Genomic DNA, 20002 nt, shown 5'->3' with positions numbered 1-20002 from the left:
AGAGTATCTCTTGTATAAAATTTCTTAAATTAAAGTTAAAGCGTTATAAGTTCCGCACTGAAGACCCTTAGACGGTAGGGTAGACTTAAGGCCAGTAGATAGCGAATTAGTTAAAGGAAAGTGGCATTTTCTTCGACAGAGACTAGTATTAATAAGAGCGCCTCAAGTTCTGCCCTAACTGCGCTAGGGGCCCGGCTATGCTCGGGCCGGGTCTGAGGCCTGATACACAACGAGGAGGACGTGTCCAGTAGGCTTTCGTGGCCGCCATAGAATTGACCGTGTTTGCAAAAGCAGTTTAGCGTCAGTGTGCCGAGGCCGCTGGTACTGGCTCTCTGGCGCAGCTGACTCGCGGGATCGATCCCCAAGCGAAGTGGGCGGGGTTCGATAGTTATAAAGATGGCAACTATTTATGCCATCCTCTCTTTTCTTGATTGTATGTTTTGTTTCCTCCAAGGACCTTTGATTATGGATCTTCTCCTGCAATTGAAAGAGGTAGCTTTAGCCACATTAACTGTACCGATTTCAAGGTTGATTAGTTATGGCTGCATTGCAATATTAATATTCGTGCGTCCATGTCGACTGATTTTATTATAGACTTCACAGTCGTTTTGACATTGCATAGTTTGTTGTCCAGTCTGGATATCGTGTTACGCTTCATCCTCTCGCGAAGTATCCAGGGCCATTATCCTACAAACTCTCTAACTGGCCCCTCATTTTCCAATGCATGGGCGGGAATAGACACATCCACCACCTTCTGGACCACAAGAAATACGGTAACCCCTCTTTCACCACCCCTAGCCCTTTCCCACTCCCTATTCTCTCTCTGCCTATCTGACATCATCCTCAGGTCAAATCGTCCGCATAGGTCCCAACACTCTCTCCTTCAATACCTCAACGGCCCTCAACACCATTTACGGCCCCCAGAAAACCAACGTTTGCAAATCTGAATGGTACCGCACCCTCGATGCTGGCTCTGGAGCCTTCAGTATTGCCACAGAAATCGACAAGCAGAGACATATTGTTCGCAGAAGATTTATTGCGCAGTGCTTTTCCACTAATACGCTGAAGGAGGCCGAGGAATTTATTTTGGCGCATGTGAAGAAGTTTTGTGAGGTAATTGCGCCGAGAGAGGGTGAGTGGAGTGAAAAGAAGAATGTGAGCGCGTGGTGTACTTGGATGGCGTTCGACGTTATGGGGGATCTAGCGTTTGGGAAGAAATTTGATTGTTTGGAGAAAGAGGATAATCGATATATCTCGAGGGCTATTATGTCTGCAAATAAGTACATGTACTGGGTGAGTCGTGTCTACTAATCGCGACCGTCTGGGATTGCTCTCGTTGATAGAATTTTAGTTCGCCTTCCTACCCGGTGCCAGGTATCTGGCTCCTATCATGAACAGCAAATTTATGGAAATAATCGGTGGGCCGTCGGTACAGGATAATGTCCGACTTGTCAATTACGGCCTCGAGCAGTTGGAAGCAAAAGTTGTGGCTGAAAAAGCTGCAAAAGCCGAAGGCAAGCCGTTACGGAAGGATATGATGCACTATCTCCTCAACGCACAGGACCCTAAGACAGGTGTGGCATTGTCAAAGGCAGAGCTCCTCGCTGACAGCGTCCTCTTCATCGCCGCCGGCGCCGATACAACTGCCACCGCGCTCGCAGCATCCTTCTTCTACCTCCTTCACAATCCCAGCACGCTCCAGAAAGCTGCCGCCGAAGTTCGCTCGACTTTCCAATCCGCTGACGAAATCCGCACCGGAGAGAAGCTGGACTCCTGCAAATACCTAGACGGCGTTATGGAAGAGACATTGCGTCGCGCACCTCCAAAACCCAGCCATGTCCCTCGCGAAGTTCTTCCTGGAGGGTTAGTTATCGATGGTCACCACATACCCGCCGGCATTGTTGTCGGCGTGCCCGCCTACTCTATCCATCATAACCCAGACTACTACCCTGATCCTTGGTCCTTCTGTCCCGAGCGCTGGCTCGTCGATGAAAGAGCCGGTATAACTCAGGCGAGTGTTAACATAGCGCGCCGGGCCTTCTGTCCGTTTGGTCTAGGTATCAGAGGCTGTATCGGTAAACCTTTGGCGTACTTGGAGTATAAGATAGCGTTGGCTCATCTTCTGTGGAAGTTTGACTTTAGGCAGGCGGAGGGGGACACGCTTGGGGAGGGAAGCCGGGATTTGGAAGTGGGCAGGAGGAGGGTGGATGAGTGGCAGATGGTGGATTGTATAGGGGTTATGAGGGAAGGGCCAATGGTAGAGTTCAAGGTTGCGAGATATTGAAGGTGTGCTGATTGGGATATGGAGGCGAGAAATTGGTCTAGCATCCGGGAAAGCCAGTTTTATTTTTAGGAAAAGCCGCTTCGCGGCATATTCAGATTCTGTTAGCACTCTGGCAGTGACCTCTGAATAGACTTAGTCTCCTTAGGCGAAATAAGGTGAGGTTCTGCACGATCTGTACTATTGCTTCCATATGCATGTCCATCATACACGAACCCTTCTTTTATTGCTACTTCTTATCGCCTCTAGTGAATGTATCCTGTTCCACGCCGCTTCTAACCTTCTGCCTAATCCTTGTTAGGATCCGTCGGGACCTGGAACCTTTTATGGCCACTAATGAACCAATCCGCTAGCGCAATAATAATAACCGCGCCCATAATCGGCCCCGCATAGTTAAAGTTCTTCGCCGTAACCGGCAGCATCGACGGGAACGGCAGCCAAATAATGACAAAGATGCAGTAGCAAACCGCAAAAATATTGACGGGAATTCCAAATTTGCCCAGGTTCCACGGGCCGTATGTAGGATGCCGCCCTTCGAGCTTCCGAAGGAGGAAGAGGAGGATTGGAACGAGGTAGGAGATGTAGAGCGAGATAGCGCCGAGCGAGATGATGGCGAAGAAGGCGGCGGTGCTGCCGACGGTAATGAGGCCGATTATGGCACAGATGATCCCAACAAGGCCGAGGGAGCGGATAGGGATGCGCAGCGTTGGGTGGACCTGCTCGATATCAGTTATAATGACTCTTCAGACAGGGGCGGTGGTCGTACAACGCTGAAGAAAGAGGAAAATGGAAGGCCTTTATCCCTAGCAAATGCCCACACCAGACGAGTCACGGATGCAAAGATGCTGAACTGACACACCGCAGCTGGTACGATTATAAAGCAGGTTAATACCGTAGCGCCAGTGATTGATCCGGTTGCTTGAAGATAGATTTCGATCACTGGGTATCCGGTGGGGGTCATGAGTGCTGCCATGGGGTCGCCCATGAAGAAAAGCAGGACGAGAACGAAGGCAAAGGCGAGGAGTGCGTTGATGAGCACGCCAAGGACCATGCTCTGTGGGACCTTCCTTGGTGCGTCTTTCATCTCGCTGCTTAAGTGGAGCACTCCGTCGAAGCCTAGGCGCAATTAGCCATGTCGGCACAGCAATAGATTATCCTTAATCTTACCAGTTAGAAGAGATGTACTCGTTAGCAAACCCAAACACCACTGAACAGTCTTGTTCGACCAGCCGCTCTGTCCAAAGAACGACTCTGTAAACACAAATGACGCAGAGCTCTTCGGTCCCATAACTGCAAGAGTCACAACTGTTGCTACAAAGAACGCCAAGTGGATGAATCCGCCAAACATCTCGACAGTAACCAGAAGCCTCCTACCATATACGTTTAGGATTACATTGAGAGCGAGATATGCCCACATCAGCAACGTAATGTGCCATAGCTTGGGAACGTACGTGGGGTTGTTCAACCCGATCAGTCCTTGTGTCATTGCACCGCAGACGTAGGCTGTTGAGGCAGAGATGGAGATCCAGGCGAAGGTCTAGGAGGATATTAGTGGACTGAGCTTTGGGGTTATCGGACAGGGCCAGGATGAGCTCACCGTCAACCATCCTGCCAACTTTTAGCTCCGTTCTCGTGCGGTACGTTTCGAGGAGCACAAACTCACCTTGAAGCAAGCTCCAAAAAGCGGGAGTCATGATACGCGGAGCATAGAGCCCAGTCCAGCGATATTGCGCCCCTACCACAGGAGTTCTCGAAGCGATCAGCGAAACGGAGGCCTTTGGCCTTCACGCAAGTACTCACATCGATGCCATCTCACCAAGACTGAGAGCAATTGCGGTGGACCCGATCGCTGCGAACAACAGTCCCCATACGAGGGCAGTCGGGCCTCCATTGAGCAAGCCGGCGCCGATGGTGATGCCAATGCCTTCCCAGGTGGAGAGGAGCGTCAGGCCAAAGGCCACAGCAGGCTTCACGGTAATGAACGTCTAGAGGGCAGTCAGAAGCTGTCTGCTTCATTTGTTCAGACACCGGACACTCACATCCAACTGCTGCCGCCTCGAAATTGCATACGATTCACTCATCGAAGGAGACACTGGGTCGCCGCGCTCCGCGTCTTTATGGACGGCTAACTCAATTACCTCGCGGTCAGCCATGGTGAAACGTGCAACACGGTTGATAATTCAACGAACAAACTTGTGCGGTCCCAAACGATCAGGAGCACGAGTCTGAAGAGGGTTGTGGGACGGGTCTAAGTCTTTGGTGACCTCCAGCCCCCAACAACCATCCCTCCACCAAGTTACTCACACGGGTTGGAGGTTCGCATGCAGCATCTCGCGGTGCACCATCTGGCGAGAAAGTGCGTCTGGACACCATCCCGGTTCCCCCGCGACACTAATGGCGTCCCTCTAGCGTGCATATTTGCAAAATTGGGGTGGGGACAAAGACACATCTGGAACGTGCCTAATCCCTGCTCCTCGTTCGCGAGCCGTGAGCCGCTCAGCAAATCGTAGGACCAGGAGAAAAAACCCATGACTTCGCGTAGTGTGATCGGGACGCATTAGCGAACTTGGCGAAATTGAATGAACAAGCTTTGGCTCGAGCTAGCAGGGAGGGTGCTGGCCCACACGTGTTACTCCCTTGTTCTGATGCTGCGCTGCACCGCCATCCACTCCACCGGGAAGCCAGCATTTTGTGCCGTCTTTCCATTTTCGAAGGACGACAGCGTTTAAACACGGCGACCTTAAGCTCATGCACTCTCAGCAACGTTTGTCTAGCTAATATTTGTCCGCCATGAGTAATTATAGTGCACCGTATGCAAAGGATCATCATGTCGTAGCCGTAAGCTATGCTCTCGTTATCATTACACTAGGACTTTGCCACAGCTCGAGTCTATATTCCATGCTTCAGCGGAAGCAGAAACCGGGGATAGATGGCTACACGTTTCTCTTTGCGACTGTAGGCAATCCTCGCAGTTCGGTGTCAAAGTTCGAGACTCTGAAAAACTGACTCGGTGGTAGTGCATAACCCTAGCTTAATCGATTATGATAGATCGAGGGTCTAATCTGGCTTAGGGCGGCATATTGGAGACCTATCAAACGGATGCGATAGAAGCGTTCAAGGCAAGCAAGCTCTGTCAAGCCGATTAACTAGAAGCATGGCTTACTAACTGATATCCGTAGTTCGACTACATAGCTCAACTGCTAGCCATCGCCGCACAAGGCCTAGCAAAAGTCACATCCGCTCGCGTAGTTGCTCGATTGGATTCGAGTCCATCCACACAACGTAAATGTCAGATACTCGTTGTTCTAAACATAGCCTGGATGCTATTCGGCCTCTTTACGACCACGTTCCAATGCAATCATAAATTATTATAATTTTCGCTTGTTAGTATTTATCGCTTTTATTTCAATAATTTCTTAATATACCCTACTATTACGGAGTAAGTAAAAGCGGCGATAATATATAGCGAAGTAGATATTATTAAGCTATGTACGTGTCACGACCTTGCGCTACCCATATGGCAGGTATGGGCTGGAGAGCTTATAAGGCATTCCAACCGGCAGTCCGTCCAGTCGCGGGACACTGCTGCTATCTTTTTGATAGTTTGCATGGTCGAGTGGGTTGGGCTTGGGCATGATAGTACGTAAACTATATAATAAAGTCAAGATGTTATTGTGAGGGGACTTTGTAGACAGGGGGCTATAAGGCACGGTTGTAGGAACAGATAGATTGTGGAGGAGACGAATTCTTGAGGAGGTAAGGCCTCTGGGATCGTGGAGACTATATACTACGGGCACGTGCCCGCAATAATATCCCTTATATTGCCCACCTCTTCTTACAGTCGGCCCCTGATCGCCATTACCTTACGGTAGAGGGAGATTATAAGAGCTCGTCCCGGAAGGGGTTCGGAGAGATATTAGCATATTACTATATATTATCTATCTAACCCCTACTCTAAACTCCTAAAAACTTTAATAAAAATATATAACTAGAGAAAAGGTATAAGGATTACTAGGAGACCTATAAAAAGTCTATTAAAAGTATACTAGTAACTACCTAGGTTAACCTAAGGATTTTTATATAACTTTATATAACGAGGCCTTATAGTAGGAACTATAGTAGACTTATTAATAGGCTAGGTATATAGGTAAATAAGAAGTTAATAACGTAATAATAACTAGTGGAGTGGTTGCCTAATAGATTAACTCTAATTATATTCTAAGATTTACTATAAAGAAGAGAACTATCTAGGTAGGGACTGTAGTCCTTTAAATATACAATACTACGCCTAAGAAATGTACTAAGTATATTAGTATGTTAGTAGGTTAGTATATCGCGTTCCTATATTCCTACGTTTTTACGTTTTAAACTTATAATATAACTAACTACGTAACTTAGCTACCCCTTATTCTATAGTTTAACTAATTTTAGCACCTCTTATACTTCTACCACTAGTCCGTTTATATATCTTTTTAGTAGTTCTACTACTACCAATATAAGGTCCGTAACACTATCTCCCTCCTTTTTATCTTTATTCTTAAAGATCTTTCCTATCTCTAAGTTGTCTATTAGAGGTATAGCATCCCTATCTTTAATTTAATAACCTTTATTGTTTCTAATACCTTCTATTAAATCCTCTGCGTCTAATCATTGTAATTAGCTAGTGACGTTTATTCTATTACTTAGTAAAGTTATACTATCTTATTTTTATTATACGGAGAAGAAGTTAGTATATATTATAATCGCGGCTCTATTTAGTCGCTAACTTTCTTTATATACTAAGTATACGCGAGCGAATATGCGATTATCTTGTAATATTTAATCTATTTTTAACGCTAAGTATACGTGTTTTATTAATTTTTAAAGTCTTTAACTTCCTTATCTAATCTGCCTTAGAGTCTCGCGTATTAGTAGCAGCTAAAAAACTAGAGAGTAAGCTAGATAAAGTCCTTACTAAAGTTTAACATCGTTTTAATAAGGCGTCTTAGGCTCTAAAAACTTAACTAAATACTTATACTCGTTTAAGCCGTCTAATAAAGGTTTATAAAAAGGTACGCTTAAAGGAGTTACGTTTTATTAAATAAGGTCTTTTTAAGCTTAAGGCTAAGGAGGCCAAAAAGGATTTTAATTAAGAAGAGGCGGAAACAACTAATACGCTAATAGTAGATCCCTTAAATAATCCGGCTTGTCTATTACCCTTAACTAATCCCTTTATCTTTAGCTCCTTCTTAATATTACCTAACCCTTTCTCTTCTAATACTCCTGTTCGTACTAACTTAATAGCACGAGTGAGTCGTATCCACGGGCACGAAATACATGTAGTATCGTATGCTTGTTTGGATGGTGACTGTCGGTTGTATAAAGCAGACTACGTGGTCTATATACTGATGCACCTCCCCCCTAATTAGTCAGTGCTTCATAAGTGCACCAGACGCGTAAGCGAGTGGTTGGTGCACTAAACGCGTAAACGCGTACCTAGTGTACCGAACGCGTAAGCACGCGTTTAGTACAACAGGTGCTGTAATTATACACTGGCAGTACTTAAAAAATGAAACCACCTATATACAGCCTCCGTAATTGCTTTAATAAAACTATAGAACACAAAGGAAAATACATAGGAAATCCCTCCTGAGGTGCCTTCTGGGTTGCCTTCCAAATGGTGCTCCAAGCTGGCCGTAAGTCCTACTTACGGTCCGTAAAATGAACTATACGGCCTTTTAACGGGCTATAAATGCACTATACGGCCTTCTGACGGGCCGTAGCTGAACCGTAAATGCTCCGTTAGTCTCGCTTTACCCATTCTATAACCTTTAAGTTAAGCTTGTTTATATTAATTAGGGTTTTAAGAGCTTAACACGGCTTTGCCTTAGTCATAGCGTCTACTAGGTTGTCTCCGCTGCTAATCCATTTAACCTCCATAATCTCACGTCGTTCATAGGCCTAACATAAGCACATTAGGTCAACCATGAGCCTCTTCTCTTGTGTCGTACCTAGTTTAACTAGGCAGTTATAAAGGGACTTTAAATTGGTGCATAAAACCAGGGGTAACTGCTCCAGTTATAAAATCTTCTGGACCGTTAATTTAATTGCGGCTGCTATATTAAATCTATAAGCTAGTGTATATAGTTTAGAAGCTAGTACACTACGGGTTACTCATTTACACTTAATTAAAGACCAGTATAGTATATTTGCGTCCTAATTGCGGTCCGTAAGTACAATTACAAAGCCAATTTGTAATAATAGGTCTTTATTATTAGCAAAAGATGCGTCCGTAAATACCAGTAGGCTAAGGGAATTCAGGTCTAGTGGTATAAAAGTAAGTCCCCTTGCTGCATTATTAATTTGCCACTAGATGCGCTTATTAAGCTACTTAATATTTTCTTCTTACGGGTCTACTGCCTGGGCCACAAAGGACAGATCGTAGGCAGATTTAGGTTGACAGACTATGGCAATATAGGCGCCTCTTGCACGCTATACAGCGTATTAGTCCTTTATATTTACGGTCTTATGGGTTTCTCTACAGGAACTGGTAAGGTCCGTAGGCTTTACTATAACAAGCTTTAGGTTTTAAGCTTAGCGTTCCTGGGTCAGCTAGATTAAGTTACCCTTTTGTATAATTAAGCCTCCGTTAAACTTAATTAGAGTCTACTTAGTTAACTACTCTCGCGGCTTTGCCAGGAACTTAGCTTCTTACAGTTTAGTCTCTTTAGTGTCCATAAATGTCCGGTCTACTAAGAAGAGGGTATCGTCTATTTAAAGTCTAATAATACTAAGGCCGTTCAATGGGCTGTATAGGAGGCAGGGGTTGTAGGTTAACTGCTCCATTTTAAGTTTACTAACGTGGTGCTAGTGGTATATCTTAAACCAGTGGTTTCTAGCTTCTGGTACTCCATAAAGTGGTTTTATAACCCATAAAATTGTTCCTAGTTATAAATTAAGCTCGAGCGGTAGCCGTATAAAGATATCCCTACTTAGGTAGGTACTAGACTACATATAGGCTTATAAGATGTCCCGTAAGTAGAGAGCTACGGGTTTAGTTTTCTGTAGACCCGGTATAAGCGCAAGTATAATCCGTTAACTAACCCATTAAATTATAGGCGATTGCGTAAGGACAAGGTCCTTTCCCTAGTCGTTATAAGCTTATATAACAAGCCTTAACTTTTTAAAGGCTTTATTAGTACTAGGGTGCTTAATTTCGTTAATAAAGCGCAAGTTAAATATACGGACGCCTTACGGAACGTCTCTCTCCATTATAACCGCAAAGACGCCCTTCTTAAGTAGTCCATTAATCTCTTTACGTTATAAGTCCGTAAAAGGGGTTTCCTATACTAAAACTGATATATCCACAGGCGGAGATTGCTTTGTGGATGTGCCTGCGGAGGTTAGGTAATTCTCCATTACGGGGTTCTTGCGGGGGCGTCCTCGGCCACACTTTACAGCAGGTTCCGCAGGTTCATTGGGTTTCTGGGGGACCTCTAGGGTAGGTAAGGGTGCTTCTAGTTTATCCAATTCGGCGGGTGCTTCTAGTTCGTCTAGCTTGATGTTATAAATGTTTTCAGACCAAAAATAGGGTTTTACGGACGTGCTTCTAAAGCTTATCGGTCCGTTAGGGAGCTATACACAGTAGGTCTCGTCTTCTACGGCTAGTAGACAGTAAGGTCTAGTCTAATTGCCGCTTTTACGCCACATAAGGACTTTAGAGTTAAGCGGGAGGTTGTGTACTAGGGTTATATTAGGTCCGTTGCGGTAGTATAGGGCGTTATTAACAGTTTATTTAGCCCGTAATTTAACTATTTCGGCCATTGCCTTCCGTATTACAGCTGCTTGTTCCGTAATAGACGGGGCAGGAGGGCCTAGGCTGCTTATCCTTAGGTAGGCTCCGTAAACTAAGAGGGTGGGTACTAGTCCGTTAGGGCCAGTGGTGTTGTTAACGGCTTTTACAGCCATCTATAGAGCCAGTTCCTTTTAAATATCCTTACATTTATCCGTAATAATTTAGTAGGCTCTCCGTAAAGCTAGGTAAGCTCGCTTAATAAGCTTAACGGACTAATACGCCTTAACTAGAACAGCTTTTATTAATATAGCTATAGCCGTAGTATACTGCTGGAATTCCTTGCTAATAAAGTTCCTACTGGCGTTGTGGGTAATATACTTAGGGGGTCTAACGTACGTGTTAATCCAGTAGGTCCGTAGAATATCCTAAGTATGCTTTGCGGATATATTTTATAACTAATAGGCGGCTTAATAACGGGTTGCCTTATCAATTATATATAGTACTGGGCTGCCGTTAATATATATAATATCTACGTACACTAAGTGGTTAAAGTTAAGATCCTTACAAAGGGTGAACTTAAATCGGCCTGGGGAACGTCCGTATTTCTGGCAAAAGGAGCAGTATTTAGTCAGGTAATTAACTGCCTTCCTATTAACGTTGTCGTGTCCAGAGCGTTTAAGGACTCTATATAGCTTTTCGGCTAACAGGTGGCCGAAACGGCAGTATAGATGGTGGATCTCCGTACTGGTAAGGTAGTACGGGTTATAGTCGAAAGATTCCTAAATGTAGGTCTGTAAAGTCTCTCCCTATATAAGGAACGGGTGTCCAAATCGTCGTGTAATTGGTAGGGTAATATACTTGCTTCCTAGGGTGGTTATAGGGCCAATTAGGGTGTCCGTGACGTTGTTATAGTATACCTATAACCTATCTATGTCCGCAAGGCAAAGTAGGAAAGGGGTGTCCGCTTTTACTATATGGAAGTTAACTAGGCTAATTGGAGTCTTAACTATAACTGATCTAATTAATACGGTTAAGCCGATGCCGAATTAGACGTTTATAGCCCTATTTTACGTAGTATTAATATCTGTATTGTTATTTACGGTGGTCCTATATATAAGGTATTATCTATAACCTACAGTAGACTTCTTAGAGGCACTTATATCGATTATAACGCCGTAGAATTCTTTAGGGGTATAGCGTTCCGTGGTAATATATATAAATAGGTCCTACTTATAATCTATAACGTCCGTAACAGGGGTACTTGCGGAATGGTTTTTAGGCGCAACTAAGTATATAAAGGAACGGTCGGCTAATACGGTCGTAATATTAAAGGCTTGGCTATCCGTAAAAGGTCTAAAAGTGGTTAGGAATGTCTCTGAGGTCTCTTATTCCTAAGCGTCTAAGTTAAAGTTAATTATAAGGGCTTCTATTAACTTATTAGGGGGCTCTTCTACTTCCTTTCCTTTATATTCTAAAATAAACTAGTTAATATAGCTATTAAATCTCTTCCTAGACTTATTATATTCTTCCTGGGTATACCTTATAGACCAATATCCTTCCTTACCGCACATAAAGTACTTCTAGTTAGTTTATTTATAGGGGTATGTTTTTATACGGGGGTTGCTACGGGGGTTATGGGTGGGACTTAGTCGGTACAGGTACTGCTAGCGGTAGCGGCGGTCCGTAAAGTAGACGTCTAAGTCTGTTTACGGATATTAAATATCCACAACAAAGGCTTAAGTGCTGCCTAGTGGGTTTAAGACTTTATACGTTATAATAGAGGAGCGTAGGTCATTAATAAGGCTAGCTAAGGTATCTATAGGCTTATAGTAGGCGTACTTGCAGGGCTTTACTTTCTAGTAGGCTGTAATAAGTTTATTATATAGGAAGTTATCTGTTCAAAGCTTAGCGTTAAGGCCATACTATAGGTGCCGGAGGTCTTTAATAAGAATTTGCAGGCACTCTATAGTCGATTTTTTAGTATTCTTATCAATTACGGTCCGTAGCTTGGTCGCATTCTATTGGGTAAGGATATCACGCCTATATTCCGGTCCTTTAAAGTAATTATAGGTAGCTTCGTATAGCTTATTAAAGGGGACACCAAGGGGGTTACTCTTAAGGTTAGTGTAGTAGTGGTTAAGTGCTAGGCCGCGCAGCATAGTGGAATAGGCTTGGTTAAATTCCTATTTGGGAATATCAGCCTTCCGACAGAGGTCCGTAAAGATAGTAAGTTTAAAGTTAAAGTTATCGTTTTCACCGCTGTACTTAGATTCGTCGGTATAGAGCTTAGCCAGGTTAGCTAGCTCCTTGCTATAGGTCTTTACTTAGGTAGGTTGCGGATCTATAACTTACGGATTTATAGCTTGTGGATATATAGCTTGCGGATCTGTAACTTAAACAACAGGGGTAATTTAGTCCGTATTTTGGTTTATAGGGGTATTACGGTCCGTAATTTGGGTTACGGGGGTATTATGGTCCGTAACTTGAGTATTAGGTGTACTTTAGCCAGTAAAATTAATTCTAATACTACTTGGGTTTATGGAACGAATTCGGTTAAATAGGTTAGCTATAAGGCCAGAGATTCTGTTAAGTTTAAAGGAGGTAAAGAGGTCGCTGGTTTTAATATAATCTAAGATCTGCTCCTTAGTCCATTCCGTTTGGTCCTTCTCACGTAGTATGTCGTATAGAGACCGTGCAACAGTAACTCGTTTGTCCCTTTCAACCTATACGCCTTAGTGACGTAAAAGGGTTCGTAGGTTACGGATGGCAGTAGGGTTGTAAGCCTTAAAAATAGCTTCCGTAAAGTCCGCAAAGTCTTCCTTATATTGCTCCCACAGGTCGTCATTTATAAGCTCAAAGTGTCTATATTTAAGGATTTTAAAGCTAATATAGTCGTTAACATCGTTTATAGACGTAACGTCGACGCCTTATCTCCACTTCTTTTAACCTTCGCTAACTTACTTGCTAATGTTTGCCATACTATATAGTACGTGGCGGGTGGTAGAGGTCTTATAGGGTCCGTAAAGGCGGTTAGCGGGTCCATAGTGGTTTGTAGAAGGGTAAGAGGTCTCCGTAACGGTCCGTAAAGGTAATTAACAGGTCCGTAACGGTTCGCAGAAGGGTAGGGGGTCTCCGTAAGGGGTCTAAAAAGACGTCGGAGGTGTTAAAAGAGGGTATAGTAGGAATAGGGGTTTAAGGTTCAAAGAGGTTGAGAATAGGGGTTCCATATAGGTCTGTATTCGCGTTTATAACTTCTAGTAAACCGTACTAAGACTTAAATAAGTATATAGAGTTGGAGATAAGTCTATAATCCCCGACTTCCGACCTTCTAGCAGGTCGTACTAGGAGTCTAAACGGGTGGTCGCTATCGTATATATCGCTCGGGGGGAGGTGTTAAGTGATTGCTGATCTATGCGCGCTCACTAATCAGTATTCGTACTAACTTAATAGTATGAATAAGTCGTATCCACGGGCACGAAATACATATAGTATCGTATACTTGTTTAGATGGTAACTATCGGTTATATAAAGCAGACTACGTGGTCTATATACTAATGCACCTCCCCCCTAATTAGTCAGTGCTTCATAAGTGCACCAGACGCGTAAGCGAGTAGTTAGTGCACTAAACGCGTAAACGCGTACCTGGTGTACCGAACGCGTAAGCACGCGTTTGGTATAACAGGTGCTGTAATTATACAACTCCTATACCTTTTCTATAGCGTTTTTTTTTTAGTTTTTTTTTAGTTTCTAGGTAGTCTTATTATAGCCTATCTACTTAACCTTATACTATATTTTATTATTAATATCCTTATAACTAATAATCCTTAAAACTTACTCTTTGTTTTCTTCTTATCCTTTATATATATCTACTTTATAAATTAGTAGCTTAATATTTCTATATACTAGCTTTAGTATTATAATATACTATATAGGGTAGATCTTTATCTTAGCTAGTAGGTTTAACTTAAACGTAACTAATAAAATCCTTTATATAATTTTAAAAGGTCCTAGTCTAATATAGTCTAATTTCTTACTTAGTTGCTAACTCTTAAAATTTTTATATAGTAGCTATACTTTATCCCCCTCCTTAGGATATAGTCCTTTAGATCTCTTAGCGTTATAGTACCTTTTTCTTCTTTTTTATACTATCTTTACTCCTTCTATAAGGTCTATATAAAGATTTATTAATATCTTTATTCTTTCTTTAGCTATACTACTCGTTTTCTTTACTTATTATAGTAATAATAATATTCTTAGCTTATATCCGTAATTTGCCTTAAATATTAATATGTCTAAATAATAAACTAATGCGAAAAAGGAGCTCTTGCTACACCCGGCCCAAAAAGACTAAAACCAACCAAAAAGAACCCTGAAAAACACCTAGAGAATCCCCTTAAGATGTATACATCGCAGGGGAGGCACACGTCGACCGACGGTGGCTCGCACTCACGCGTAACCGCCAGATCCACGCCTAACAACGGCCCTCCACAATAAAGACGGGCGAATACCACACTATAAAGTGGAAATACCTCTATTAAGAAGGCATCTAATAAAATATAAAGCCTATTAGAAGCGTCTAGTATCTAGAACTATAGGGAAGTAACTATTAGCTATAATAAACTAATATAGCTAGTAGAATGGCTCCGCCAGTCTAGTAAACCTTAAGCGCCCCTCTAGTAAACCCTTAATTAAATCCTCTAACGGCTAAATAAAATTAAAAATAAATAAAATCCCTTTTTACTGGTAAACCGCACCTAGGCCGCCGTAGCCGCGCTTCTACACTATAGGGAACCCACCCCCCTTAAGATAATAACTGGGTATATAATTACAATATAACTAAATATAGAAAAAGTAGAGGGGCTTAGGAGATAATTAGAAATAGAAGTCCTTATAAAGATTTATAAAGAGGTCTACAACGTAGTTATAGTCCAATACCTTAGGAGTAGAGATATTAGAGTTACCCTAAAGGACTAATAGGTAAAGGAATAAGCTATAAGGGTAGGGGACAGGCTAGGAGAACGTATTAGCATAAAAGTGCTCTATAAAGACTACTTAGTTAAAGTCCTAGCGGTTCCTATAAGCCTTAGGGTAAAAAAGGGACGCTAGGCGGACAATATAGTAACTATATAGGAGATAGTAAAATATATAAAACGCCTTATACTAGGCCTCGAGATTACCTAAATCTAATAGCTTTAATAGGAAAATATAAACTAAGCAAATAATAAAAACAATAAGAGGATATAAGGGTTGCCAGAGACTCGCTAGGGAGACGCCAGTTAAACACATAGCTCCCTTATCGTTAGTATATATATACTAGGAATATAAAAACTCCTTATCTAAAAAGGAATAATTATAAATGGCCTTATATACAACGCAAGGCTCTATAACTATAAACTACGCCTAGAATAATACTACTACTACGTATAATAGGGATATACTTAATCTATATGCGCAGCATAGGTATGCTGCAGCCACTATATAGGCCCCCACGATATAAAATACTACTTAAATTAAGACTAAATAAAATATGCAAACTGCTACTAAAGCATATATTGTTAACGACTCAGTTAATCGAGGCACGAGCACGGCAAGAGGGACGCGCAAGCCTATACAATTAGTAGTCTATAAACAAGGATCTAAAGCTAAAGAAAGGAAAGGAGAAGAAGAGCAGCGCCAGTCGAAGTAGGGTTCTTTTATACAGTCCTCTAGTCACGTGACCGCGAAGTTCTGCCAAGTTCTACCAGTCAAGTTCTGCCAAGTTCTGCCAGTTAAGTTCTACCAAGTTCTGCTAGTCAAGTTCTGCCAAGTTCTGCCAGTGCCGTAACATTACCCCCCCCTCCGCAAAAGCCTGCCCTCAGGCTTTGTAGTCCGTATTATGCTTATAGGGCGTTCTTATCTTTATATTCTTCCGGTAGCTTATTATCTTCGCTATACTAGCACTCNATCTACTNGTCTAGGTACTTTAGGGGTCCTAGTTTAGTTTATTAGGGTAGCGGTTATAGAATTCTTAAAGCTTATGGGGACTGCCAATAAAGTTCTATATAGGGTACCAGGTAGGATCTGGGTTATAGCCTTTCCAACTAACGCGGTACTTTAGCGTTTTCCTTACTAGTTTATAGGCCAGTACTTCTTCAATTTCCTATTCGTTGTCGCCATTAACTTAAATCGGTAGGGGAGGTTCGTTCTTTTATCTAGGCAATAGGTCGTTCGCAGCTTTTCATAGTTTATCCGGCGAGAAAACGGGGTAAACCTTAATTGAATCCGGGAGCTTTACTTTATATAAGTTACCTATCTTCTTAAGGACCTTATACGGTCCCGCCATCTAATAGTCTAGCTTACGGCTAGGCCGTTCCATCTTCTAGTTCTTTATCATAACCCAGACCATATCGCCTACGGTAAAGTCGGGTTCGCGCCTATGCTTATTTACCTACTATTCCATTAATTTCTGGGCCTTTTCTAGATTTATACGGGCTACCATCCAGGCTTCCTCTAAGCGCTTGGCGTACTACTGGGCTTCCTTATAAAACAGTTTCTTGCATACAGTCCATGGTCCTTCTAGTCTATCCCAGTTAAAGCTTATTTAGGGTAAATACCCCATTTCTAGTTAGATAGGTGCAAATCCTATAAAGTCATAGGGTAGGGTCGCCTGGGCGTAGTCTATTAGGGGTAGCAGTTTGCCCTAGTTATCCTAGAAGTAGTTAATAAAAGGCCGGAGTCTCTGATCTAAATATTGATTTACAATCTCCGTCTAGCCGTCTGTCTGGGGGTAGTATGCTATAAAGAGCTTTAGCCTAATACCTAGGATCTAGGTAAACTCGTTCCAAAAGGCCAATATAAATTGCGGGCCGTAATCGGATATAATAGTATCTAGTAGTCCGTAAATACGGTAGACGTAGTGGATATACAATTAGGCCGCCTCCTTAGCATTAATATTCTTATAATAGGGAATTAAGAACGGGCGCTTGCTAAAGCGGTTAACTAGAATTATAACCATATCATATCCGTCGCGGTCTGTTGGTAGCTCATAGAAGTCTATAGAGATATGCTATTAGGGGCAGTCGGGTATCGGGAGAGGTTTTAATAGTCCTGGGGTCTTATCTCGTAGAATTATAGATCTATGGCAGCTGTCGCAGTTCCGTATATAACGGTTAATATCTATAACCATTCCGGGCCAGTAGTAGCGGTTACCAATAATCTTACGGGTCTTATTTTTTCTAGGGTAGGCCGTAGAGACCTAGGTATAAGCTTCGGCAATAAGCCAGGTCCGTAAGTTCTGTTCCTTAGCTACTACTAGCCATTCCTAGTGCTTAAGTAGTCCGTTTTCGAGGGACTATAGGCTAGTAACGTTCTTTACCTTTTTATAGTATTCCTATAAAGAGGGGGTTATTCGGTTAGCCTATAGTAGTTTATTAATAAGGTTAAGTTCGGAGGAGTTAATAGGACATATCTCGGCGCCTAAGAAGTCTATACTTAGTTCTGCCCGTATCCAGGGGTCAAGGTATTCTGGTTATAGTAGCGTCTAGGTCCGTAGTAAGATCTTCGCAGCCGTCTAGTTATCTAGGTCTTACTCGCGCCTTATAAGAGCGTCCGCACGGTTTATAGCGCCTAATCTATATATAATTAAGAAGTTAAACTAAGATAGGGTATCCGCCTAGCGTACCTGCTGGGCCGTAAGGGCCTTAGTTATTATGAAGTATTCTAGGGCCTTATAATCTAAAACTACCTTAATCGGCTTAGGGGTCCCCTCTAGCTGTGCACGCCAGTGCTAAAAGCTAGAGATAATAGCCAGCATTTCTTTGTTATAGATGTGGTAATTTAGCTTGGCATCTATTATAGTCTTCAAATAGTATATAATAGGGTGCCACTCTCCGTCCGGTTACTTCTGGGAAAAAACACCAGCTATCGCGCCGTTTAAGGCATCAGTTTCTAGCATTAAGGGCCGTTCCGGGTCAAAATGGGCAAGTAGGGGAGCCGATACTAGCCGTTTCTTAAGCTCATTAAAGGCCTGCCTATATATAGCGTTAAAGTAGAAGGGCTGGTCTTTTCTAGTAAGACGGTTAAGAGGCCGGGCAATCCTACTGTAGTTTTTAATAAAGCGTCGGTAGAAGTTACAAAACCCTAAAAAGGATTGTACCCCCTTTACGGTCCGTAAAGGTACCCACTAGTTAATTACGGCCGTTTTCTCTAGGTCGGTTTTAATTCCGTCTATACTAATAATAAAACCTAGGTACTTTATACGCTTAACACTAAACTTTAACTTCTTAATGTCAACCTAGAGGCCAGCCTCGCGGAGCCGTTATAGGACTTTATAGACGTGCTCCTCGTATTCTAGCTCGTTCTTAGAGTAGATTATAATATCATCCAAATAGGCCATACAGAAATCGTTAAGGTAGTTAAAGAGTACATTATTTATATACCGCTGGTACGTAGCTAGTCCGTTAGTCAGTCTAAAAGGGAGCACTTTATATTTATATGTTCCGTAATAGGTCTAAAACGTAGTAAGATCTTTAGACCCGGGGTCCATCCTAATTCGGTAGAAGGCCTAGCGGATATTAAGCTTTATAAAGACCTTAGCTCTACTTATTCGGGCTAGAGTCTTATTAAGTAGAGGCAGCAGATAGCGATCCTTGCGGGTTATATTATTTAGCTTATAGTAGTTAATGCAGAAGCGGAGTCCTCTATTTGGCTTTTTAATAAAGAGAATAGGCGAGGCGAAAGGGGCTTGGCTAGGCTTAATAAAGCCCTTATTTAGGTTATTAATAAGATACTACTTTATAGCCTATAATTTGGTAATAGACTGCTCGTAGAGGGGGCTAAAGCTAAGGGTGTTTTCTTTGCCCTGCTTAATCTCAATCTTATAGTTATATAGTTGGTAAGGTGGAAGTATATTAGACGCTGCTTTAGAGAATACGTCCTTGAATTTCTAGTATCAATAGGGCAGCTTTTGTTTTACTAGTTTCTTATCTATAAGCTCGCTTTCTTGTCCGCTAAGCTTGTTTCCCTTTTCCTTAATTATTTAATTAATTTCGTATAAGCTTGTTATAAAGGCGACGGTATTAGGCTGAACCAAGTTCTAGTAGAATCCTACGGCACTAATATAGCAGACATTAACTAGTGGGAGGTCCGCTGGTTTCCTTATAGCCGTTTTCCGGACCGTATTTTGCGGTCTAGGGTTTATAATCTTTCTTAGCTCCTATTCCATCTTCCGCAGGTTATCCCTTTAATCTATTAGTTCAGTGTAACGTCCGACATCCCTTGCTGTTCTTCGTGGCTACATAGGGCTTAAGCTCTCCATGGGGGGCTTTTCTGGGTTACTACTAACTTCCTAGGTCTTTAATACGGGTGGCGTAACATAGGTAGTCTGGGGGCGACGTAGTATACGGATCCGTTACGAATTAAGCTGTACATCTTTCTTAAAGGCCTAGTCCCTACGCATAGCATTGGCCTAGTAAATAGTATTAATCTAGGGCCGTACGAGGTTTTCTATTATAATGCTGATTTCTTTTATAAAGGAAGGGGTTAGGGGTAGGGTTTTGGGCCAGGTAAGCCGTTTACTCCGTATGTCGAGCTATAAGCCTAAATAGGCTAGCCATTTTCGCCCTAAGATTATATTGTGGCTACCTAGGTCCGTAATAAGAAAGGGGGCGTTATACTACCTTCGTCCGTTAACACGGAGGTGAATCCGCAAGATAGTTGTAATGGGTGGTCCTATCCGCCCATTATACCCGCGGATAGGAATTAGTTTGGGCAGTTCTTTGATAGGTGCATTTAGGAAGTCAGCCAGCTTTATGGCACACTAGGTATTTATTAAGGCAAAGGTATTTACTCCAAAGTTAGCTAAAGTAAAGGTTAAAACTTAGTATCTATTACAGAATAAAGTATAAGGGATAATGTAGCTTCTTCTACTAACTAGCCGACCCAGATTAATATCTGACATGTTAATCCCT

General features: G+C 42.5%; 2 protein-coding genes across 2 annotated transcripts; one reads left to right on the top strand and one right to left on the bottom strand.

The window, feature by feature from the left end:
• Positions 1–465: 465 nt before the first annotated feature.
• Positions 466–2353, top strand: K441DRAFT_615589 (benzoate 4-monooxygenase cytochrome P450; the record flags this gene model as incomplete). Its single annotated transcript, XM_067645717.1, has 4 exons — positions 466–564; positions 623–773; positions 848–1293; positions 1352–2353. The coding sequence occupies 4 exons, from the start codon at positions 466–468 to the stop codon at positions 2282–2284; spliced, it is 1629 nt and encodes a 542-aa protein (XP_067501358.1). The 3' UTR covers positions 2285–2353.
• Positions 2354–2481: 128 nt separating this feature from the next.
• Positions 2482–4616, bottom strand: K441DRAFT_664093 (putative amino acid permease). Its single transcript, XM_067649294.1, has 7 exons — positions 4321–4616; positions 4082–4266; positions 3945–4030; positions 3879–3889; positions 3449–3818; positions 3048–3397; positions 2482–2997 (listed from the first exon to the last, which is right to left on the bottom strand). Exons 1-7 carry the CDS (start codon positions 4432–4434, stop codon positions 2569–2571), a joined length of 1545 nt encoding a protein of 514 aa, XP_067501357.1. The 5' UTR covers positions 4435–4616; the 3' UTR covers positions 2482–2568.
• Between the last annotated feature and the right edge of the window lie 15386 nt (positions 4617–20002).

The sequence above is a fragment of the Cenococcum geophilum genome, assembly GCF_001692895.1.
Source record: "Cenococcum geophilum 1.58 unplaced genomic scaffold K441scaffold_36, whole genome shotgun sequence".
In the NCBI taxonomy this organism is placed as follows: Eukaryota; Fungi; Ascomycota; class Dothideomycetes; order Gloniales; family Gloniaceae; genus Cenococcum; species Cenococcum geophilum.
This window is presented reverse-complemented; position numbering and strand designations above follow the sequence as displayed.

Excerpts from the sequence above, each read along its gene's own strand:
- K441DRAFT_664093 (XM_067649294.1), bottom strand. The coding sequence starts at position 4,434 with ATGGCTGACCGCGAGGTAATTGAGTTAGCCGTCCATAAAGACGCGGAG. Across the intron at positions 4,031-4,081 it reads CTTGGTGAGATGGCATCGAT|AACTCCTGTGGTAGGGGCGC; the intron begins GTGAGTACTTGC and ends GATCGCTTCGAG. Across the intron at positions 3,398-3,448 it reads GAGTACATCTCTTCTAACTG|GCTTCGACGGAGTGCTCCAC; the intron begins GTAAGATTAAGG and ends AATTGCGCCTAG.